This window comes from Prorops nasuta, unplaced genomic scaffold, assembly GCF_024137725.1.
Source record: "Prorops nasuta isolate Cenicafe-Biocafe unplaced genomic scaffold, Cenicafe_Pnas_1.2 PNAS00003, whole genome shotgun sequence".
In the NCBI taxonomy this organism is placed as follows: domain Eukaryota; kingdom Metazoa; phylum Arthropoda; class Insecta; order Hymenoptera; family Bethylidae; genus Prorops; species Prorops nasuta.
The window spans coordinates 9388917-9414952 of NW_027116800.1; the positions used below are offsets into that span (position 1 = coordinate 9388917).

The 26036-nt window shown below is 43.2% G+C and overlaps 1 protein-coding gene across 2 annotated transcripts; it reads left to right on the plus strand.

Annotated features, from left to right (window-relative positions):
* Positions 1 to 26036, plus strand: LOC136785644 (zygotic gap protein knirps-like). 2 transcript variants are annotated; one of them, XM_066746811.1, is made up of 3 exons: positions 1 to 618; positions 8719 to 8796; positions 23544 to 26036. In XM_066746811.1, exons 2-3 carry the CDS (start codon positions 8719 to 8721, stop codon positions 24732 to 24734), a joined length of 1269 nt encoding a protein of 422 aa, XP_066602908.1. In that variant the 5' UTR covers positions 1 to 618; the 3' UTR covers positions 24735 to 26036. The 2 variants fall into 2 exon arrangements, with proteins under 2 accessions (XP_066602908.1, XP_066602909.1); XM_066746812.1 differs by lacking the exons at positions 1 to 618; positions 8719 to 8796 and adding an exon at positions 14146 to 14211.

The window sequence follows — 26036 nt, forward strand, 5'->3', positions numbered from 1 at the left end:
TCGTACCGTCACTCGCGGAAGGTTCGACAGAGACAGATTATAGTGCAGGATTAAATCTGGGAGAGAGAAAGGGAGAGAGAGAGAGAGAGAGAGAGGGGAGAAGAGAGGGGGTTGACAAAAGACAGAAACGAGGGGGGTAGGGAGAGAGTAAAAGAGAGAGAAAGAGAGCAGGCGACAGTCGGTCCAGTTGAATTCAGAACCAGTCGATGGGTTGAAGTTGAAACAACTGGTACAGTATTTAACTAAGACCGGACACTTGGTTTCGTTAACCCCATCCATCGTGGACTATCTACGCAGTGCTCCGATTCTTGCTCAACCTTATCAACATCCACGTGGTACCACTCTCCTCGCTCCTGTCTTCGTTTCTAGTGCGCAGCTTCTGTAGTTAGATCCAATTGCCAAGGATTTTTCATGAATCTGAACAAAGTGGACCGCCACGTGTGAAAATTCTTGTGGTTAATCCTAGTACTTCATGTTTAAACTCCAAAACGACGTCTATTAGACACCGAGTTATGCTGTGTTACGTGTGATAAGACTCGGGACGTTTATAGAGATTCCCCAGGCTATTCAGTGATTCCTGATTCTCTCCACTATTATTTGTGCGGATATTCCATCAAGGTGAGTTCCAGCTTTGCTCCAGAATTTTGTTTTCTTCGAAAGCACTTGTTCCACGACGTTTCCTATTCGGTCATTGATATCTCCGAATCTCGTCAACGTCGTCCTTGCTTGCCAGGCATTGATGTCTCTTTTGAAGCACTAATGCCAAGCGATTCACTTTCACTATAGATGCTTTAAAAGGAGTACTAATATTGGTAAACAGTTTTGATATTTATTAGCCAAATTTATAGCAAGTTTAGTTGTTGTTTACTTTTTTCAAATTGAAATTTCCGTTGTCTTAGGGAGTATCGGGAGATTTGGCCGGTGTAGATTCTTTAAGGAATTTTATTGGTCTAGGTTTTTTTGCAAGAGCATTGAGCCCTTTTATGATCTCACGTGTGCGGTTAGCAGAGGGTAATCGCAAATGAAAACATTATCGTCACCCTTGACGACCGCCTGTTGCTATAATATTTGCCTACCGGTAGACAGTGCCGTAATTCCCCGTGCACAAAAGGTCTGTGGGCACCTCTCGAGTTGAAAAGTCGCGGCATTCACGAAAGCGAGCGGGAATAGTGTGGATGGGACGGCTAGGGGAGGGGTAGGGGGTAGGCGAGATGAGACGAGGTGTATGGGTAGGAAAGAAATAGAAATAGAAATAGAGAAAGAGAAAGAGAAAATGCAGGAGAGAGGAGCGTTACAATTATTATGCATAGGTGCTCGGCGCGAGGTTCTCCCATGTCAAAATATATTTATTGCCCCCCTCTGTCTCACCCTGTTTTTTATGCCGGTTGCGGTGTGCCGGCTACTATTGTTACCCTTTCATAAGGTTATTGCCTCACTTGTACATACCGAGACTCCTTACACGTTCAGGGAGGTCCGAGAAAACTTTTGCTCACCTTTCTTAACTTTTTCTTCTCCCTTCTTTCTTTAACACTCCCCCCTCCCTCCTCGTAACGTCTCTCCTACTTCCAGACACTCACGCATGCACGCACGTGTGCGTTAAATCTTGCATGGAAACATATGTGTACCCTGACCAATGCGCGCCACCTGGATTCTTCTTATTTATCAACCGATTTTTTTAATAGAAATGTTTATAGTATTAATTTCGAATTGAGTCACAAATCTTTGACAAACTGTACTGCTTTTGACAATTCCATCGTATAATCCTTAACTCCTTTAAAAATTTTGTATAACAAAGACAAATATATATATATATATATATCTAGATTAAGTCAAAAACAGGTACGAGTTTGCGCATCGATACGAATGTGCTAAAAGGTATTTGCATATTAACCCTTTCTTCTGTAGCTCCAACGTCATCAAGGGTTACGATCCGACTTAACTCCTTTTTGTCGCGAGAGCTGCTGCGCCAGTCTTTGTAGCCGTGGCCCATTCGCAGAAAATCATACGAGTCGTGACAAATATGCGTATTATTCTTTCACCTATCCGCACACTACCTATACACCTTTCATTCCAAGTGTCAGTTGAGATCCACCGATTTTTAATTCGGTCACGTCATTCTAATCTCTCAGTTGTCATTCTCTTATTCGATCCGCAAAAAATCAACCGAAGGTCATTACGAATAAATTGATATTATATATCCTTAGAAATACCATACAGAGCTTTGTATATCTATTACAATGCAAATGTCGTTGAAACTTATTAAATCACTCTTAAGTGAAACAAGAGATACTTTTAATGCTTTTTAGAGTTCTCCGGCTATGTTACTTTCACGTTCTCCTAATCTTATCCAAAGTCTTTGTACTTGATAATAGTCAGTTTACAGGAAAATCTACTCCATTCAACTTCGGTTACAGCGTCGTTCGAGCGATCGAAGACCTCGAACATTCTTGTTTCAGTTAAGTGAGTGAAACTTTATTGCAAATTTTGCACGCTCACCTGAATAACTCTTCGAACAGTTAACGGCTCGAATTAGTGCAGAATGACGCATGAATTTCTGTGAGAATATTTTGCAGAAATGCGTCATACGTGCATTTCGTTATGTAGAAATAATGAAATGGAGTTTCTCCATTGGAGAATCTGTAGCTATTTGTAGCTGTCTGAGAGGCAAAGGCAAGGAGGACGCGGTAAAAATTGGGGTTTTCCTTGAAAACGGAATATTTGCGTATTGGGAAGCGTAACGCGCGCATAACACGTACATTCGGCCAGTAAAGGTTCCCAGCGTCTTCGATCTCATTATTGTGCGCGAGCGCGTGGCGAATTCTCGCGAGGTTCTTTAACAGAAAAATATATTCTCTGTCGGGAAGAGAGGTCTGTGTTGCAACTCGAGACGTCCCCGATTCTTCTCCTCTTTTCTCCTCTTTCTTTTTCACTGAAATGTCAGAATTCTGTTTAGCAGCTTTCATATATACAATATACACAGTATACATTATATATATATATATATATATATATATATATATATACAAGTTTTGCCGTCCGTCAATTGCTATTTTAATAGGTTCGCCGACTGTATTGCAGCCGTACGTATTCTTCCTAGTAGTCCCAGAGAACACCGAGTCTCGCGCTAGTCCCGCTGACTGTGCCGAACGAATTGACTGCGACGTATGTGGTGCAAGTCGAATTCTGGCCTGTTCACTGCGAACGAGTTGCGTACAAGCGGCACGAATCGCCTCCAGATTCTTTTTTGCACTGTTCCACTCTACGATACGCGCATTATTTGCTCACCAGAAGTCACTTCACAGCCGATTATCCACCACTATTGACTGTGGAATACTTCAAACTAGAATAATGTTTAAGAAAAACAGCTGTATTTATACGTTTATAACATTAGTCTTATTCAAGTGCAAACGAGGTAAAAAAAAAAGAGTCCACGGGTTGTTAAATGCACTCAACTAGAGCTGCGATTCGCAGGAGGAAAAAGGTTCGAGTAGTCGACAGGATTGGGGCAGTGGAGTCGCTGTTAAAAATTGTATCGGTCACGCTCGGAGAAGTCGAACAATGAAATCGGAGAGCGTTCTTGGACTGGGTGCACACAGATTGGAAATGGTAGCACTAAAACACTGACAGGTAAATACGAACGTGTTTTGAAGGTCGAAGAAAGCATTCCGGTGCCTCTCTTGGGTCTCTAAACTGTCGCGATAAATGATCGTGCGGAAGGTTATTAATTGTCTTTGGCTCCCGGCTCGGCCGAATGTATTGTGAGATGCGAAATCATATTAACCGAAAAGGAGCTGTTGAGCCTCATCCCCTGTTTAAAGGAGCTTCGATTATACATATATACGATATATACACGCTAACACACATGCGCACTCCGATTGTGTTATTGGAGTATCCGTGCATCGATCCTAAAGATCATTTTTCAAGGACTCCACTTATTGACACGAGAGCTTGCACCATCCATCAAAGCGATCGTTAAAAACGCATCTTGGCCGATACAAATTGCGCAAGCGTCTCTCGCACCCTCGTTTTTCTCTCTCCTCTGACTTTCCTCTAGTTTTCTGGGTCAAAAGCTGGTCTTACAGTGGACGACCCGCAGCGACTCGCAATGCACTCTTGTCCTCATTGATTTCGGTGGTCGGAAATAAGTGACAAAGGGACTGTGACTGGTCCGAACCATACTGGAGTGCCACCTGTATACCCTAGCAGCAAGATTCGCTTTTTCCTACCTTCTGCCATTCTTGGTAGCGCTCGTTCCCGTAACCTCGTCAATATATTCTTCAAACTCATATGGATCTCTTCCATTATACTGTTTGATTGTTCAGCCACTTGAAATGTATACCTATATACACGTATACATATATATATATATCATGTGTTTTTCATAGAGAAAACTAATAGATTTTAAACTTTCACGGGTTCACTTTTTTTCCTATATGATTTCTCGTTCGTCAGTCCGTGTCAATCTTTCGATCGCTGAATCTAAGTTATGCAAATAATTTCAGAATTATTTTTTATACTTGGCACATATACCTATACAGTAATATGATCACTGGTCCATCCGTTTATCAAGAATTTTTACAACATTCTCGCTCGTTGCCCAAGGTTTCAAGACACAAAATTCCAGTGCAATCGATCTTTCGGAGTTACGTAAAAAGTGGAGATGCTTATCGTCCGTATTCGTGTAATAAATGTAATGCGCGCGGTGTAAACGTATGTTTGTTTGTATATCGCAGGAGTTCTACATGTGTATATTATAAGCGAGGTAGTATCATTCGTACGATACTGCGTGTAGTTTGGTGCGAAAAATTCCCATGCGTACTCCGCAGGCCCAGGTGATATATCGTCTTCTTCTTTCGAGTGGATTCATTAACTCATTAACTTACCGAGAAAAATGTTTGCTCGTATATCACGTAGCGAGAGGCGGTGATCAAATGATCGTTCGTCTTAACTTGGTAATAAATTTGTGAATTAATTCATCGCCGATTAATTATATCGCATAACTTGTGTTTGCCGCTTTCGATAATCGCAATAATATATATTCATCCCCAAAATGTCATTGCGTTAAGGTGTGTTTGTACTTCTTAAGAGTTGACCAATTTTTAAAGTGATCGTTTCGGATAAACTATATTGTTAATTGCGCGATGTCTTATTTACATGTTTCTCATTTCCATCTCATCTTCGATAGCCAATTATTCATTACTACCACGGACATATTCAAGTATACAATTGATTTAGCCCACGCAAGCTTGTATAACAGTCTTATAATTATACTAGTAAATCTTTGATGAAAAGTAATTACTATGATTGGCAACATGCTACTAACACTTGATATTATTCTGCTGTAACGATTTATAACATTTCGTCTCTTGTATCGATTACAAGAACGAGTTCCGTTTAATGAGTCTTCCCAGTTGCGGTATATAGTTATTAAATCATTGTTTTATTTGGTCGAGTTTTAGACTATGGCGAGACATTATCACAATAAATGAATATTAATTTAAATTTTTAAAGCTCACCTTTTTAAATAAAAGAAATTGGTGCCGTTGGTAATGTGACTTATGTGGTCAAATGTTCATTTTTAAGCGTTTTGTAAGTTATTGAATATTTTTAGGACATTGTCTATAGGTCCAGATTGTTTGACTTTTTTCTCATTTTTCCTATGCTGCTGCTACATATTCATCTGAGCTATTTCTCATTAGCTTCCACAACACCTACAGGTGTTAAATTTCTTCAAATTAATTGTAATTAAATGATTAAATTAATATTGTATAATCTTTGATTCATCAAACGAAAGACACGAATTATTTGAGGAATTTATTTCCTTTTTTACTACGTACTATACGACATATGGGTCAAGTTATTCAAACTACTCTCAATACAACGGAAGGTATCGAGTCTATAAAATTCGACGTGATGAATAACTGGGTCTGAGAGTGATCTATTTCCTCGTATAATGACCCGGTTCGAGTGTCAGAGGAAAGCAACCGGCATCGTCTTAATTTTCCGTTCTCCCTTCCCCGATGTAACCCTTTGATGGTAGCAGCACTATACATTTTTCAGTCGCCCTACTAGTTTTGGGTAGTAACTGGAAGAAGTCGAAGCAGAAGAAAAGGTTGCTTGTCGCGAGGGTTCGATGACAAAGGGCGAACAGGCGCGGGGTTGGAAAAAAACTTATAAAGGGATAAACGTCGCACGGACTCGAATTTAATGGTGCGTAAACTCTGACGTTGCCTATACATGTACCTGGGCGCTTGTATGTTTGCTAAAGTCGTATGCAGAAGTCGACGACAAGGATGCGAAGGCCACTCGAGGTCTCCCTTCGTCGGCAAAAATGCGAAAGGGCTGGCGAGGTAAGTCGATATTTGGAGCAGGTACGAGTCGACTCGATCGACTTCATTAACGAGTAAGTGCCTGACAAATATTGACTCTACCCATGGAAACTAGGGTACGTGTATTTGCACGTGACTCTCATCTCTCCATCACCCCTCCTAGTAGATCATATCTATATGCTCCACATAACACTAGCCCAAAGCTTACAATTCACAGCTTCTTAATTTACAAACGAGGTTAGAAGAACCGACTTATGTAGAGCAAGTTAGAAAAAGAAAAAGAAGAAGAAGAAGAAGAAGGAAAAGAAGACTTTAACGGTGACGGGTCTAGCTTTGATTTATTTCAATCTGAGATTTGAATAAATTTTAATCCGATTAACCGTTTGGATGCCGCTAACGTACCGCTCTATCTTTTTATAGATTACTCTTTCTATAATGATTACTGCTTAAAGAGTATCTATATATATTGTAATATGGTATAATATTAGAGCGATCGGAATTTCATGGAAATCGATTGATTAATCAAATATATAAATGAACGATTCGATTCTATCGGAATACTTTGACTGAAAGATGCGATAAATCTGGTTTCTTGTTTGATTTGACTAAACAGGCGAGATAATAGAGGAACGGTGTAGGAAGAACAATGAGAAGGATGTACATAGGCATAGTGGTAATTCAGAGGAAGAAATACGGTTGAATGCAAATATATAACTGCAATGAATAGGAGAAGTGTGGTAGAATAGGATGAAAAGAAGAGGAAGATACTGTCGAAGAAGAGCGAGAGAAAGAAAGAAAGAAAAAGGAAGGAAGAGAGAGAGAGAGAGGGACAACTGACTTCATCAAGAAATGAAATGGGCGAGAGCGGGCGTCAAACAACTGAGCCGCGAAAAAACTTGAAAACCTTAACGAACCTGTGGAACCGAGTGCTCTTCTTCTGTTTGCCCCACCACTGACAAACTGTAAGAACGCTCGATGCTCCCAGAGGTTGCTGTTTAAGCGCCGAGTCGCAGTTACAAAGAGACTGTACCAGCTACTAGGAGGATCTGTGCTCTCGTGTCGTATTGGAGCTCTAATTACCGTCACTCTGAATTCTCGTTAAAATGCCCAGGGCTCGGGCAAAAACTTAACGTAGGCCCGCGTTCTCAAAGAGTTTGCTATGTCGTCCAGAACGCATTCTTGCTCGCAGTTATGCTTTTCATCGACGAGCCTCGAAGACGATACATACGACAGAAGGACTGTAATTAAATGTAATTGCTCCTTAGGCGCAAGTCCCTTTAATTAATGTGGTCTGATTGTGTCCGATCAAAAGCTTGGATGTGCTCGTTAACATTCACGAGTCAATCGTTTCCTAGGACTCTCTCAACAGACTTTCCTCTCTTCCAAGACGAATCACAAGTGCTGCAGTGTTTATACGAAGAGTATTACAGAAATATTGCAGTAGCATTTCACTTCTACTATTAGTTTTATCCACCATGAATCGTAAACAGTTTAACTATATACGCCTAGGGCGGAATATAGCTGTTGTTTTTCTTTTTAAACGGAACTGTGTGAAATAGGTTGTCCTTAGCTGTCATAGTCGCTTTCGTCGTTCGGTACATCCGGACAGATGCCAGCGCTCTGGTATCCAGTAAAGTTCTTCGCTATCAGATCTCCGGTGGTCTAATTTTATTCCAGTTTACTCGAAAAGTGCCTCTCTGACCTACGGCAGATGGTACCGTTGGTTGAGATAACGCTGATTTATGGGACGCCATGCTTAGGAACGAGTTCCGTTTCGATCATTAAGGCGGAGAGGCTTAGATTTGGATGAAAAATCGTAATGGCCTTCTGGGCGCCTCATCCGAACCCTCCGAGTGATCATTAGACGGCAAGGGTTCTCTCTACCTTCCAGTAAAGTCCGCGATGAAAAACCCATTGAACCAGCTGAAAAAAAAAATCGATCGTGTAGGTGTCTTACCATTGGTTATGGGCGACATCTGCTCGTGATTCATGAGAAAGGGTTCGTTACTTAATACGGAGCAGAGGCCACTATTGCTTTTCAAACAACGATCCTTATCTTAGGAAGGTCATTAAACGTGTGAATCTATGATACATATATCTTACCCTACCATATAGCTCCATATTGTACCATATTCCAAACCCCGAGTTCAGGCTTGAATTTCATTCCTTTATGAGACATAAAACCTGAACCGGGAAAAAGATCAAAGCTGGCCTCTCATGATTTGCCAAACGTTCGGTATTATTCTCATAAATATTCCCCGAGCTCTTTAATATCCGCGTTAAATTCAGCTCCAAGTCTTAGAATAATTTTAAGAAAACGCAGAGATTACAGAATGATGTATAATTGAATTAGACGAGTTTTTAACGAGGGTATTTTTAAAAATTGCAGATGAATCAGCAGTGCAAAGTTTGTGGAGAGCCAGCAGCGGGTTTTCACTTTGGCGCTTTCACGTGCGAAGGTTGCAAGGTAAGAAATTTCATCAAGCTAATTTAATTTTGTTCGGAATACAAAAGAGGCGTGATAAGAGAGATCGATCGAGCAGTTTCGGAGAGAAGAAAAAATAAGGTGCTTTTGAGGTACGTCGAACGATCCGGGGAATCTGGAAGGTGAGCTCGCGTGTTTCCACTCCAGTTTCGCGGGAAGTGAGTCAATGAGGTGAAGCGAATCGGGAGAAGAAATGGGTTTTGCGATGGGGAGGATCGCCGCGCGCGATTGCTAAAAGAAAGTGAGAAAACCTGATGAGAGGGATTTGTTGTTGCATGGGGTTGGGATGAAAGAGAAGAAGAAAAAAAAGAAGAACCCGGCGCGAATTTGTAAGTGGACGGTAGAATCGAGCGGGTCCAATCGATTATCCGAGATTGTACTCTTTCGAGGATGGCCTCATTGAATTTCTTGCTATGCGCCACGTTCGATCGAATGCTCTTCTGCCTTTTATCGATCGATGCGATCTGAATTCTGAATCGCCTGTATCATTCCGCCATATGCGAAATCAACGTGCTTTTATATAATGAGGTCCCCTTATGCTTTTGCCTATTTCTCATTTTTTTCGAGCCTCTATCGTTCGTTTCCGCTTTCCTTAAGATGAACTCTTTTAAATTAACTCTTTTAATTATTATCTCATTAATACAAGAGAGCGGGAGATCGAGGAGGATAGGACAGGGAGTGCATATTTGGTAAGGGAAAAGAATCGAAAGGCTTTCAGGGAGATTGGAAGGATGAAAGAGTTGAAGCAAAATCGAGCAGAAGATACGGGCACGTGCGCGGACGTCCTTGCGCTTGCGCGCAGTGCAATCGAACGTCTGACCGGCCTGTCTTCAGAAGCCTTGTTAGCTTAGCCCTCAAAGGGTGTTGACCCTTGATCCTCTCTCGTTTTACTAATGTGGTGCGCACTGGAATACCGCATGTTAAGTGACCCATCCGATAGTAATTGGACCTCATTAAGGCAACAACGAACTACGTTTGTCCGTCGTAAAGGTTGCTATGTTTGTTCGGTTTCCCGCAGACAAACCCACCAGATAACACGTTTTAGGTAAATTAAAGATATTCCTCTCGATCGTTCTTCGTAGCAACTGAAATACCTGTAGAGACGAGAATGCCGATATACGCCTGATTGGTATTTTTAGCCGGTTAGATATCAGACTCTTTTTCCCTTATTACACTGATCTATCCAATTTCCATAAAACATTTTACTCTTGATAGAAACTCGAAACCGTTAGTTTTATGCAACAATAACGATTTCTTTCATCTTTACTGCTTGCATTTTATCAATTTAAAGATTACTTTAAAACGATATACAGAATATCTTTAATATATATAGCTCTATGATTAATATATGTTACCTCCCACACTTTTGCAGCGTAAGTTGTGTGTATACTCCAGTAAATTATGAGATTAGGGTTTTGCTTCTTAGAAAATTTGGTCGCCGTTCGTGCGCCATGTAAACTTGCATAAATCGTCGAGGTACGGGAATTATAAGTGCAGGAGGGAACATATTTTGAGAGATCGAGCTGAGTCGTTTGTGAAATTTAATGGACAAATGGATATTATTATGAATGGTATATGTATCAAGGGAATTATATATTAGGCTTGCCTCGCGATCTGGCTTGCGTCGGTCTCACGGGATCCCGATGTTATCGCGAGGCATATAACGGCGCCATCGAGCTGCAATATCAAGAGATCGAGTGGAGGACGAAAGTCGAACGACAGGAATTAAAAGCATTCGAATCGGAGCCCGGTCTCTCTTGTACTGTATATATATATATATATATATACAACTGTGTATATACTATAATGAATATATATATATATATATATATATATATATATATATAAGTGGTACATAATCGATAGTACATAAGATGAGTATAGAGGTCGGCTAGCCGCGCGTATATGGGTATTCTTGTATGTAAATACGTAGAGATCGGTATGGGAGGTTTCTATAGGGGTCTAGCGGGATGCGGAAATATTTGAAATAATTTAGTGGTCGCACATGGCACCAGTGTACGAGCCAACGAGGGACGCTCATTAGCATACTAACGACTGACTTGGATTCCCCAATATCCAAAGAAGAGCTCCCCTCTTCCACTCGGTCCCCAGACCGAACGGTGCTCCGAATCTTTTCTTCCAAGTCTTCTTCCATTTTTGGTCCCCGTAGCAACCGTGACTCCCGTTCTCCAAATGCACGAAAGCCCAAAAATATGATCCTACCTCGTATCTTGCCAGGGGCGGACCTCTGCCTGCTATTCCCTTTTAATGCCTCTCCTATACAGATATTAAAATTATGCTCAGCCAAATCTTTCACCGATCTAAATTACCCAGAAACGCTACTTTATCTTCCCTTATTGGCCAAACTCCCGCTAATAGATGTCCGAGCTAATCTCTGCTCGAGATTTCTTCAATAAAGCTTTTTTTTTACACTTTTTACAAAAGCGAGCTATCTTTTTTTTCTTATTCATCTTTGCGGTATCGCTTCGTTCTTGCCAGCGGCAGACTAGCCGATCAATAAGCGGATGATTTGTGCAACGCGATTTATGGGAGTGTCGTCAAGCAGCGTTTTGAATTCGTATCGCGCAGGCTTGGTGCAAATGGGTCCCGAATGCGTCCCTGTTTCGGCAGGGCCACCACAATTGGTGGCGCGACGTTCGAATTCCAAGTTAGTCTTTAAAATAAACGAAGAAAGCAACTTTGCAAGGCTGCATTGGGGAGACGAGAGACGTGTATGAATATTTACACGTCCGCCCTCAACCCTTCCCCTCCCCTTTTTCCATTTCTTCTTCTTCTTCTTCTGCTTCGTTATGGCTCTTGCGCGCTGCAACAATTTGCAAGGCCCGTAAAATTCAGGTCGCAGACGCGTCATTCGCTTATAATGCAAATCTTACTGTTGCTAACTCATTGTCTTGGTTGGCCGAATGGGCGCGGATTATTCGGCACAAAATTTTTCGGAAGTGTTCTCCTTTTTACGGTCGTGAAACGTATATATATCTCTCTCTATATATGTATATACAGGGTACAGCTGCCCTCCTTCCATAGTGTTGAAAAAAAAAGTAGCGAGTGATTCAGAGAGCAAGGAAACACTGGTCGGTTTTATATTCATTGGAGTGACAATATTGAGAACTGCGGTCGGTAAACTATCTGGTGTGAGGTCTGAAGCACCGAAATAGCTCGGGTTACTTTCCAAGCGTTGTTGTTGTATCAACGACGCTGGGCATGGTTATGCGATGCTGACGAGATCCTCCGATGACGACAAGCCCGGCCGTCCTCGATCCGGAATCCGGCGTGTTTCCGGTTGGTAGACCGAGAAAGCCACTTAACCCAGAGAAAAGTCTTGTTCCGAGCGTACGTGGTGTCACCCTAGCCGGAGTCGATTGTACAGTATAACCAGTGGCAATGAAAAATAGTTTATGCAGATAAGTCGACTTATCTAATCGATAATAGGATTTTTCGTTTTACAGGGACAGAATCCAAGAGTGAATTTTCCGAAACTTATTCCTCCTGATGTGCCGCAGTCCACTTGTCAACGCGATAAGATATGTACACTGTTCGAGTTGTCCGGTGATCTAAAATTTGTCCCGTTTCCGGGCAAAGTATCGCAAAAGGCACTTAGTCTCAGGACGTTGTTCTTCCGACGCAGTGAGAGCAAGCGGAACGAAACTATAGTTGCTCGAGCAGGAACGAGTCGGCAGGCTTTTCTCAACGTAATCGATAAAAGCTTGGTAGACATTATCGTTGAAACCGCTACTGGTCACTCGCAGATTGCGCGCAAAGCCTGGTTGAAAGGAGAAACCAAACTGGTAACTCAAGAATCCTTAAAACGTCCAGTTGATGAATATCTGTCGATAAATGTTCATTAATACCAGTGTATATGCTTAAGACACTTATAGACGTACTGGGTGTAAAATTATTATTGCTTAATTTGCTCCCCAATGGAATCGAGCAGTTTTTTGCTCCATAAGTATCACAATTGAGCATGAGTATACGTAGCGAAGTATCGATTTCGCGACAAGCGATCAACAGTTCTCGTCACGATCGACAGATTAGTTGACCGGTTCGTTTTACTTCTTTCTCCACCTATGTTCAAGTGGAGTGGCCTGTCCACTTCGCGCCAGAATGTATCGACTCGGCACTAGTACGTGGATATTGCTGTCAGGTAAGTATTTGTCTCCCGTGAACGAAAAACATCACCTACTTATGTCCACATTCCAATAAAATTTCACATTCGATCATCGTCAGTATCAACCTTTTTTTCGCGCTTTGCCTCCCCTTGGTACTCTGTAGCAAGACGATTATTGAAAAATTATCCCGTCTTAATGGTGGATAACGAAGCTTATAACGTCCCATATGCTGCAATTGCTACAGTTGCGCAGGTTTAAAATAACCTAGTCACGTTTGTAGCTTATATGAGATAGCAATTGAATCAATGCCAATTGCATCCTGTATTATATTTTTATCTAAGGTCACGACGTTGAGAAACTCAGCGACGTTTGATCAGCTTTCTTCGCTTTCGATCGATATAAGGAGTTATTTTTTTCGCGAGCAGCCTAATTTATATACTAACGACCGAATCGGTGAAGCATGTGGCACAAGAATCGCACTTTTTTAATATTATCTATCATAATAATGGTTCATATGAACTCGTTCACAAATATATATATATAAATCCTAATCAAAATACATCTCTCTCTATATAATTCAATGTTACTTTTATATGCTATTTAAAAGCCACGTTTAATCAAACAGACCGTCAATAGGATATTTTATTCGCTCTTTAAACTCGATTGGGAGTCTTAAAGAAAAAATATTAGTAATTGAATTGTAAACTATTGGAATGCTGGGGTAAAAGATTGAGTTCTGATAACTCTATTATGGGGATTTTGCATTGACGAAATATCATCCATCAGAAGAGAAGTAGCTGTATATACTGACCGGTTTCGCCTAATATGCGGAAAACAATCGAGGCTCGAAGCAAGTACGAGTTTCCCCGATAGATTGGAGCGATTAGTCGGGAGGTAACTGGCGAGGATAATTACACGGCACTTTTACGGCGCGAGCCACTTTCGCCGCCGGAGCGGTCGCTCGTATGGTGGTCACGTAGATCGATCGCGTTTCGACAAATCGTCGACGAATTTGGCGTATACTCGGCGTTAGGTATGTCGCGATTCCTTCGGAAGCAGCAGGTATCTCGACACTCGCGCTCGCACTGATACGCGTGGTACGAACACGGGACAGCAGTTTGCATGGGAAGGAAACTACAAAGTCAAACCGCATCGGGTTTAGCTGCACCAGCATATAGTTCCTTAGTACAGTGTTATACCAATTAAATCATTTACGAATTTCGCATAGGGTGAGGCACTGGGGCATCCCTCGGAGCATAGTAGCACAGATGTAAGAAAATGTTATATTACTATAAAGGAAAAGATATAACTACAAAGAACTTTAATATTTTAAGCTTTTTTAAGTTTGCATTCAAAGAGGATTAAGGCAAAAGTTTGTTTCTCTTAGAATTGTGCAGATAAAAGAATTTTGACGTTCTAATTATATGAGGTGACATGAAGTGAGTCATTAATTGTGGTAGCAAATAGCATAAATGTTAATTAACTGGATCATTGTTCACGTTGATTCAAAATATTTCATATTAGATAAAAAGACTATACTTATAAATATTTCAGGAAGATAAAAGATTGTTAATATTTCAGACGAATGTTAAGGAAATAATTGTCGCATTAAAACCTTCAAAATTCTTTCCTCGTATACAGCGTATTTCCTTTGGCAGAATTACAGTATCTAAAAATTCAAGTATACCCCGATACGCGTAGTGCGCGAACCAAGACGCGAGTTTGGTTGGGGAAGGGAGTAAAGCAAGAGCTCGCGAGCCTCGTTTGACCCTGCAGTCGCGTATATCGATCGCGTTTCGACAAATCGTCGACGAATTTGGCATATATCGAACTTTAGATAAGTCGAGATTCCTTCGGAAGCAGCGCGTAGATATCTCGAGAGTCGCACTCGCATTGATACGCGTGGTACCAGTACGGGACGAGAGAGCTCGGGAAGAGAGAGGAAACCACGAACTGGAACCGCATCGGGCCCAGTCGCGTAAGGAAACGATTTACGAGCGACCTGTTGTAGCCTCTATGGGCCAAACCGTCGTCGTCGCGACGCGACACGAGACGCCACCATTTTACGGCCACTTTACGACCAAATAAATTCAATTTATTAGCCGATAGGAACCTGCTGTACCGATCGCTTCGCCCAATCTCCCCTTAGTGATGACTGGGGGAAGCGAGGAGAAAAATTCGCATAAGAAATTAGCATGGACAGGAAACGGTTAGATCGGGAATAGGATTAAATAGCGTACGTAACAATAGATTTATATATAGGAAACGCTTTGTATACACTGCACATATATATATATATATTTATTACTAAAGATGGAGAATTTTTCATTAGCACTTTGGGAGATCGGATGCCGATCGGCTTTCTTATTAGCGTGTTTAAAAAAGCATGGCGAGTTAAAGTATGCGTGAAACGGGGAGTTTTCGGCGTAACTGAGGGAATAGACGATAAGATCGGGCTTTTGGTTCATTATATATATATATATATATATATATATATACTGCTTTAGCGTGTTATATATATGTATATATGTGGAAGAGTCGAAGGAGCAGAGTATCTACAAATGGCGGGTGCGCGCCCTTGAACAGTGACGTTTAACATTCAAGGAACGCGAGTCACACGACGTCCTGCGCAATATTCTCTGCGACAACGACCTCGCGTCTCGAGTGAGCCCGTTTTATATTTTTTTGGAACGATCGAGTTGCACAATTAAGCTGTATCGATGCACGTTCGCTGGCTCTGACTGATTAGCGCAATCGAGCAAAATTCTAACCAGCTATATTCTCGTCGATATTTACTCTTTCTGTCTTATAATGGTTAAATAAGAGGGGGGGTATCAACATATTAAACTGTCGAGAGTGCTAAAGGAAACCATCGAGAGAGGGGGAGAGAGAAAGAAAGAGAGAGATTGATTATTTGCGTAGCTTTGTTCGATTCCGACTTTCACCGGGAAGAGGATTCGCGTTATTCCTCAAACGCCGCTAGCGTTATTTCAAGGCGTGCGAAAAAGGTTGCAATTGGCGGGGGCGGTAGACAGCTTAGATTCGTAGCGGCCGTCCGTTTTCCTCGAGACAATCGGTTGTTAAAGTCACGCGAGGCTAAAACGAACGTTCGACTGTCCAATTCCGCAAGTTTCATATACGAGTGAGAAAAGGTCGATATGACGACGACGACCACGAAAATTTCACATTCACGCATTTTTCTAATCATTTCCCTTTTGAGGCCGATCGCAGTAATCGGAGAAATGTTTCCGGATACTTTGTTATGAAATACGTCTCCTAATCGCTGGGACTCTATATATAATATACGAATGAATAAACGTTTGCTCGCTGCGTGACGTTATATGTGGAATGTTTACAATGGTCACGCGTGCCATGCTTCCATTATTATACACCGTCAAGAATTTGAGACGTAAAACCTTTTACATCCATCCAGTATGCAACTCTGGTAAGGGTAGGTGTCCCCCCAAATCAGGCGAGCCTCGTCCTTGACAGCACACAATGTTCATGGGACATCCTCAGCAGGTTTATTGGACCTGTGGATATTCTTGGAGCGTTCTAACCGTGTCCAGGGAATATTTGTGCCATCTAGGGATGTACAACGCAACAAGTAACACATTCCAGGCAATTGCAAATAAAAATTTGCTCTTTTACATGTTTTCTCCTTAAATCGTACACGAGGTTTGCCTGATTTGAGATGACACCGACACTAAATTAATCGTTACAAAAAATATTAAGGAGAAGCTTGCCAATTGTACTTTTAATTTCTGCTCTTGGAAATCATCAGGGATACTGCGCTATTTATTAGATTAAAGTAAAGCTTTGAGTACTATTTGAATCGTTATGTATATTCCAATGTTCTTCTAGTTGCGATAATATCGGCGACGGAGACTGGACGACTGATCGTAGATTATGCTTCGGTTTGCGCAAGCGTCGGTAGCGATTCAATAGCAACAATCGTTTGTTCAACGTCGTGGCACTAACCACTAGCCACTAGCCACCCGGCGTCAGCCACGGCGGAGGTCCGTTTGAACTTTCAAGGATTTATCGAGTCTCAGAGTTACAAAATGGTGCTCGCTCCATCTTTCGCTATTTTTCACAATCAAAGTCCATACGTTTCCCATTGAATAATTACATGGCGATCACCGATTTCACAAAAAAAAAAAACGAAATAATAGAAAAAATAATTAAATATAAAGCTAAAAATCTGGCGATTGCCCATTATTTTAGTTTCCTCGTAAATATTCAGCGTCTCTTTATAACTTTTACATTTGAATCTGCGCGTCTAGTAGAGAGTTAAGGATTGAATAGCATATATATATATATATATATATATATACTTGTGTTTAAATCCAAACAGTATACTATCAGCTGCTACCTTTCCTGTGCACCATTCGACGTTCTCTTATCCAACTGAATGGATGCGATCGGAGCCAGAGAGGAAAGAGGAGCGATGCGTATACATACGCGTCGACTTTTCAAACTCCTTGGCAAAGATAGATCGAGCTAATGCAAGCAAATAGCTCGCATCGACAAATTCTTCACGACCATATCGGTTCGTCTAGAGTTAAAAGATCCTAACGTACGACCCTCTGTCTTTCCGATCACGGTGCGGCATTTTTTATAAACGTTAAGACTCTCAAAGCATCGGTCGGGGAGAGAAATGCAGTTTCCGATCATTTTTATCTTGAGCTTTATCAGCGAACCGTTAACTCACCTCTCGCAGTCCTTCTCGTTACTCGACGATGCGCTTTCTCGAAGACGTAAATCAAAATCGAGGCAACTCCTGTGTCGCCAGGAAGCGTGGCAACTTCGTCAAATTTTATTGCGTTGCATATATAGTAGATATATGACACTGGCGAAACTGACTTTCAAAACCGCGATGCGGAATCAGCATACAATAACGGGCCGTCGTTTATTGTTCCTGCAGTTATAGGAACTCGCCCTGTGCGCGGATCTGCAATTCAATCGTAGCACGATTTACCGTACGACACACATGGGAACCGTACCAGCTCGGTGTGGTAAAAAGCCCCATTTATGGCGAAAATTCGCGTTATAATTTGGCAGGATGATAGTTTTTAGCAAATACGCGAAGCAGACATTTGCTGTGAAATAAAATCTCGTTTGGCTTTCGTGAAATGCTAGCTGAAATGCTGAAAATCCAAAGGGGGAAAAAGGTTACGAATTACATTCTGTGCGGCGCATATAGAGAGTTGTTTCGAGGCTTGTGTTACGACAATTACACGAACGCACGTTGAGTCTTCGATTGGAAATCGCTTGGAAGGAAAATGAGAGTGCTCTAAAACTGCTGGGGTACTCGGCATGCTAAGCACACGACGACAGTCCAAGGTCCCCGAGTGACATCAGAGAATCGCGTACGTTCAATTGTCTGGCCGCTCGCATTTTCAGTACTCGCGTATAATACCAACTCCCTTGGATCGACGCCAAAAACTCACCTTCGTTCCAGACTCGCGGAATCCTTCGGCAGCAGTTGTCTAAGAAATTCCACTTGATTTCCCAGCTCCTTTCGCAATCATCTCGCGCTAAACGCTTGCAGGAGAACCAATCGGATTTAGGTCTCTTTCGCTTATATTCCTCCTAAACCAATAATTTCTCCAAGGATTTCCCAATCCTACAATCACGCGCTCGATCTTTTATTTCCCGTCTGCGTTAGCTCGAGATCTAGCCCCAAGAGCCACACTTTCATTAGGTATTCGCACCAAGCACAGTGATATTACCAGTTTAGTCCATTAAAATGATTCATACTTAAACGCGAAATGATTGTATTTAACGAGGTATTGCGGAACTCCATTTTTATAACTGCTTCGAATTCTCTCGAGCGATCCGCAACGATTGCTGGGATCGGGAATCGTCGGGAATCCAGATCACATACCGAGCAATCGAGTCATCGATGTTGGGAAAGCAGCTGTAGCCGAGGAAGGAAATAGTCGCCTGGAGCGGATTAATTGCGAAGAAGGATGACGCGGATTCCGCGAATATCGGAATTGTCAGTGGCCTCCGCTTCGAGAATCAGGGTCATATATTCGTCTATAGAAACTACTGCGTATTCATGTGCTAATGTCTTTCGCTCTCGCACACGTAGGAGAGATGTTAACGAGCCCCACGAAGTCTCGCGGAAAATCCATCTACTGGGTGCTCCTTCAATTTTTTACTGCTTCGTCATCGTGAGTTAATTTCGCGGAAACCAAAAAGATACGGTCGAAAGTTAGCCACGGTGCGTCACTATCAGGTTCTTGCTGCTTTTACTCGCTCGATGATGTGTGACGTTGCGGGACTCTGATGACGTCATGAAGGGAATACCCAAGAGATCGATCGCGCTACTGTATATACATTTCCTTCTCATCTGCCCTACAAAATCTACCAAGATCTTTCGTCTCTGTAATAACATTCGTCGCTGTAAACGAATCTAATCAACGCAATAATTAAGATCATTGCTGAAATCCTTGCACGAAACTTGTACTCGGGAGCTGCGAGTGTATTATGCATTTGGTTTCTCGGCTACAGCTGATGGAAGAGTGTGTCGGTTAATGAAATGGCCACGAAATGGCGTATACGAAGAAGTTTCAACGAGAAACGCGTTCATGCGGAACACCGAGGGAGAGTTTGCGGCTGGGTTATGTTTTTTTTTTTTTTTTTTTTCATTGGTGCGAGGCACGAGCGGGCACGGGTACGGACACGCGTGCGTTCGTAGTGCACGACCACACCACGGGCAAACCTGGACAGGTCATTTCACATTCCCACGTCCTTAATATAGATTCTTGATAGGCGCACGTGACGTGCAGCGTCGAGCAGACAGCTTCTCCCGTAAAGAGAAGTATATAGTCATCTTGTTTCCGTATTCCCAGAGACTCTCTGATGCATATAGAAGGCACGGTGTGACGAATCAACTGGAAGGAGGACGTGTATATAGTAATAATAAAATTCGTGGAAGCTCGGGAGGATATTCTAGAGAGAGGTGAAAGAGAGAGAGAGAGAGAGAGAGAGAGGAATAGATATCTATGTAGATAGAGGTGCCTGGATACTTTTACCAAAACTTGGTAAATGGAACGAGATTTTTGTAACAGGAACTTATAGAGATAGGCTGAAGCGCGTTTTAAAGTGTTATTGAAGATTCGAGTGAGAAGGATGTAGGTAGAGGTGGTTTTAGTGATGAACGTGGGTGTGACGGAGAGAAGATTGTCTCACGGCACAGGTGGCGCGAGGCGAGTTCTGAAGAGGTTACGTTGCTCGGAGGAGTACATATGAGAGGGAGAGAGAGAGAGAGAGAGAAGTAGCTAGATGATCGCGGGCCACAGCTGCTGGTGCATGCAACGTGTAGAGTACATATACGTATATGTACGTATATATACACACCGAAGCCGCGCGCACGATTACTCTGCCGAACCGTGACGACGCAACTTAGAACGTCGATTACTCAAATACGAACGTCCGCAATCCCCGCCGCAGTTATCTCGAATTCTCATTTTTATCGCGGTTTCGCGTCAGACTTCGACAACCATGCTAATCCTTAATAATATTTAACGCCATTTTCCTCCCTTGGCTATTTGCATACATCATTACTTCGCATTATCATCACAGATGCCGCACGGATCTCTCTCCCAAATAGATTTCATTAATGAAAATGGACATGATATCCTGCTGCGCGCGCAACATTGCCACTCATTCGCAATACGGGAGAGGTTAAGAGGATGTTTTTCAGAGTTCGCGTCTATTTTATGTAATCAACGCTCATCTCTGATGTATATTCATATTATACGTGTATGCGTGCACCTATTTATCATTACCTCATCGGATTATCCCCGAGTGAAAATGGATTCAACCTCGGACAATACGTTTCCCGCCTTAAACGCCGCGGCGTCGTAGGTGGCGTTGCGTGCATGCGCCACAGCATACCTTAGCGCACGTACTAATGAAACGTTTGCCGGTGCAATTAGATCAATACCGGATCTCTCCTCGTTCTACGAAGCTATTCAGGATGTCTGCTACCGACCGAACGTAACGCTCAGCTTCAGGATCGAAATCGGTAGCGCGACTAATGTCGAATTTTCACGAGCTCGTAAACGCATTTAAAGGTACGTACATTGCGAATTCCTGGAAGTAGTAAACGGCGTAAATTGGAGTAATCGCCGAGACTTGTTTCGCTTCGCGGAAATCGGACCCGGAGAAAGGGGCCAGGATGCCGAAACGTATAGGATTCCGATGGAGAGGACCGAATTCCTCGAACGCATTCGTAAACACGCACATAATCACTGCTGGCTGTTTATTTCATCTCCGTTTTAGAAAACGCTCGTGCTCGAGCAAGGCGAATTCCTCTCACGTGCGAGAAATTGTCGTGCGCGCGTTTTTTTTCCCCCTAGAAATTGTCGCAGCACGAATGATCGACTTACCGAGCGTCATACCGATAACATTCCAGCTGCCGCTGCACAAATATTGTTCGCATTCTTCAATCATCGAGATTGCAGTGCGTTGCCGGGCAAAAAGTTTATTGCTGAAATTTGCCATTTCTTCCAGCGACAGGTGACACAAATACGAATTAGCTTTATTGAAGATCATGACTTGGAAAAAGAATTCTTTCCACAGAGATCTCTATTAAGTAACTCCGCGCGGGATGATACATATATACATGCATGTATGTAAAAAAGTAACAAATGAATCTGGATTAAAAATGCGTCGCTACATGGAATCTCTGAAGTTGTCGATTAAATAGAAAATTAAGCGGAAGGGAATTTTGATTACGATGAAAATTACGTGCTAATTGTTGCTTAAATTTTCAAAGGAGAATTTCACTTTTACAAATCGGTCACGGATGCCGGGCGTGCCGGTAGATTTGAGATAATTCCAGCTGCTCGAAGCAGCGGATTTGCAGCACGCGCCCCTAAATGGCGCTAAGGCACGACTCGCTGTCTTTGATTCCCTGATCCGTTCGGCCGGACGGACGAGGAACTGCAAAAAACTCGCATGCGACACACACGCATCGCCACGCTCCCTTACGCAATCTCCGCGATTCCCGTTGTACCCACCCTTCGCAGTTAGACGAGCGAACGAAGGAGCCTGTCCACAGCTGACTGGCAATCGGCAACTGGCCGACTCCGTCTTCGCGCAATCGCTCCACAAAAGACAAAGTCATCCACGTCTCTTTAAGGACGCTGGAACTTTTTCCAGACCGGATAATTTAGGATCTACGCTGTACGAGAAAGAGAGAGGCGTGCCCGCAGCGATTATCCCCGATCACACTGCACACACTCTCGGTGCAGATGCGAATAAGGACTCGATTAATCGCACCGTTTAGGGGCCTGGCTAATAACTGTGCTGCTACGTAAAATATAGCAATTTATCCCACTTCTTTCTATCAATATCTCTTCCTTTAGCCCCTCTCCTTTGGAGTCTTAAACGATGACGTCAACGCTGGCCAAAGGTGCACTTAACGAGACTCTCGTGAAATTTCTTTATTATCCGTAAAATTTCGCTAGGTTCGAAGGAATCGTGAATGTTCGCCGATGGGAAAAGAAGAGTCATCAGAGTTGAGAAAATCTTCAAATAGTAACTATTTACCTCTCGGGCCCAGCAATCGTTGATCGCGAAGCACGCGAGATCAATTTTGTCCCTTGACGAGTAATGACCACTTTGTAGGCGGAAGCCTACCGGCGTTGGCTTCATAACCCCTTTCGCACAGTCTTATATGGTAACGGCTAGGGATCATTTGGTGTACGAGGGAGCCCCTCTCTATCAGATCCGAGATTTTTCACTGTTATGTCGCGCTTAACACGTTTCGTGATTATTACACATTTGTCTCTTATTAATCAGTAAATAGACTATTGTTTCTTCTATCCTATATACGACATCCTTCCCCCCATGATATAGTTTTATCATTTATCGACAGATCTCTGTTATTAAAGTTATTCCCTTAGTTCCACATTAGTATTCGAATCAAACGATGCAAAAATTCATGAATCTATACACACGAGCAGGTTTTAGTGGATCGAAGCCCGCCCACGTTGCTCGACAGGTGAAATTCGAAGACGATGAACGTTTATTGGTCGAATAAAGGGATCGGCATGTCTTGATGTTTTATAAACGCTTGACCTTTCTCGAGTCGAAAACGATCGAGATGCAACTCCCCCTTACCATTGCTGCAGAGCAGCGGAGATGAGTATTATGGAAAGTATAGCATGCAGGGATGCCGAAGAGGTAGCACGCGAAGAGATCCCTCGAAATCTGTAAGGGCGCGCGAACGGCAAAAGAGCGAAAAGCCGTGTCGTAAATTAGTAGTCGATGACCGTGCAAGCGGATATATCAGGGGGAGAAGAAGAGAGAGGAGTCATATATGCCTTTCCAAGCAGCGGCTCTTCCAGGCAGTTTTATCGCCGACCGACAAGCGTTTAACTTTACGATCGACCACGCCACGTATCTCCACACACTCACCCCCCCCCCCTTTCTCACTCTCACTCTCTCTCACTCTCTCCCCCTCTTTCGATCTCTCTTATTTTATTCGCACTCTTTCGATTTTGATAAATATATATATATATATATATATAGAAGTACTATTCTCGCCATTAATTTAATTCAGTCTTTTTTCAATTACAGTCTTTCTTCGGGCGCACGTACAATAACCTGGGCAGCATCTCTGAATGTAAAAACGGAGGAGTTTGCGTGATCAATAAGAAGAACCGAACAGCATGCAAGGCGTGTCGACTGCGCAAGTGTCTGATGGTGGGAATGTCAAAATCCGGCTCCCGGTACGGGCGCCGTTCCAATTGGTTCAAAATCCACTGTCTGCTGCAAGAGCAAACGAACGGTAACCAGAACGTCGGAGTAAATGCTGCAACGGGCTCGCCATTTGGGCCAGGATTTCTGTCGGGATTCTTGCCAACGGCCGCAGGACAACAAGCGGCCGCTTACGCCAAGGAAGGAAAGGACCGAGCTTCGCCGAGCCAGGAGGATCTGGCGTTGCAGTCTCACCTGTTGCACGTAGCAATGTTGAAGCAGGAACGCGAGAGAGGAAACAAGTCTCCCCATCCGGATGACGTGGCTCTTCAGAATCAGCTGCGCCTGCTGGCCTGGCAGAAAGAGCGCGAGCGAATTACAGCTAATCAACAACAACCCGGAACTCCTCCGCGAGATAGCACGCCACCACCTTTCGGTTACAAGCAGCAACATCCAGGATCACCCATGTTTCCCATGAACTTTGCTCAGAAGGAAGTGGTGGTAGTCCCGTCCAGTCCGCCCGACGTATTTCGACCGTTTTTGCCGAGCTACAAGAGGAGCGCCGACACCCCCAGCGACAGCGGAGCTTCCTCGGTCGACGGTGCTGACGGTTTGCACGACGAGTCCAGGAGTAATTCGGCTCTGAGTTACTTCAAGGCCAGCGCGGCCTCGCCGACCTTGTCCGAGCGAGAGTTCCCACCTAGAAAGATCAATGCCACGGTCACCCTCACCACCGGTTATCATCCGCACCAGAGTCTCGGTCTGGTGTATCCACCGCCAGGATTGGTGACCCCAGCGGCGTCGCAGCACTCTCCGAGAGGGGGCGACCTCCTATTGGTCAGTCCCAGTCCGGGCGGATTGGCCGTCGAACAGGACGAACCGATCGATTTGAGCGTAAGGTCGAGCAGGAGCTCTCCCAGACCGAGCCAGCCAGCGGAGGAGGAAAACAGATCAAACGAGAGTGATGACGAACGATCCAGCCCCGCGAAAGAAGAGACCACCACCAAGAGCAAGCCTCTTGACCTTACCTTAGGCGTGAAAAGGCCGGCGGAAGTGCCGCTTTCCTTGTGAAGTGGTTCTTCCTCTTCTTTATTGGAGAGGAACGAGTGATGTACTGGTGCCGGGCGGGTCCCGGGTTTTCCGCATTCACTTCCACTTTTACGTCTGTCCAACATCCGACGAGGCAAGCCGCCGCCTGCAACGGATGTCCTTGACCTCCGATGAGGCCGCGCGAAAGTCAAGACCGACAAGTGCCACTGCTGCTGTGATCTATCGCCATCCTTTTCACGTCCTTCGTGTCCTTTCGACGAACAACAACAGCATCGTATCGCATAGGGAGTTGGGTCACGTGAGGATTCGCTCGATCGACAACCACACGTTCGTAGAAATCCATCGTGACGATAAATCCTTCCCAGTCCTCGTTCAGCGTTTGAGAAATAGACTACGCTTAACGGAGTTCGGCCAGTCGACGCATACCATTAGAAAGAAATGTGTTCAATATTGTATATATATATATATATACATATGTACGTCCAGGTCAATTGCATCGACTCGTCAAGTCGATTAATTTAATTTATTCCATTAGTAGTTAGACGAAAGATTGATCTATATGTGTATGTATTATTCATCGCCCGTTCATTTGGTAACGAACCGTACGATTAATTTGTACATACCTATGCGTGCCGATTAAGATTGAATACAAATATGACATTTGACGTAAAGGCAGAATCGCGGATATCACCGTCCGTTATAACGAAGTGCTTTGATATATATCTACTACACTAAATAAATATATGTTTCATGACAAGTTTGTTCGATGTCTCGTGCCTTACTTCGCGACGTCACCACTCGCATCACACACATATACTATCTATCTGACGTGGGACCCTTCGCGAGTTTACTGTTTTATAAAGACGTTGGAGCGTTACATTTGTATACTTTTGATCGACGGTCTCGGTACCGTCCCTCATCCTACAGTCATCGTACATTATTTTTATCCCTGTTTCTCTTTACGATTACTCGTCCTTTAAATAGAAGAGGACGAAAGCGAAAATCTTCATGTAACATGCACGATGTGAGCCATTGTGGTATGCAACTCGCTCATGAGGAGGGAGAAGAGAAATGTTGAAGAGAAAGAGGGAGGCCAGTAAAGCGATCTAGCATAATACTATTTTAATGTATAAATATATTAAATAAAAATTGTAAATAGTCAATGGAGGGGGAACAGTCTGCGAATTGATATCGCTCTTCTGCTTCCGCTTGGTGTATGCCCTCTCCGCTGGTTTAGGAGATGAATCTTTTATCTTCTTTTATATTTCTTTATTGTAAATATTAGTATAATCTAAGCGGTGCAAAATGAGCGGCCAGTACCTA

Bases quoted from the DNA above. Each gene is read 5' to 3' on its own strand.
- LOC136785644 (XM_066746811.1), top strand. From the start codon at position 8,719: ATGAATCAGCAGTGCAAAGTTTGTGGAGAGCCAGCAGCGGGTTTTCAC. The intron at 8,797-23,543 runs GTAAGAAATTTC...TTTCAATTACAG, and splicing joins TCACGTGCGAAGGTTGCAAG to TCTTTCTTCGGGCGCACGTA.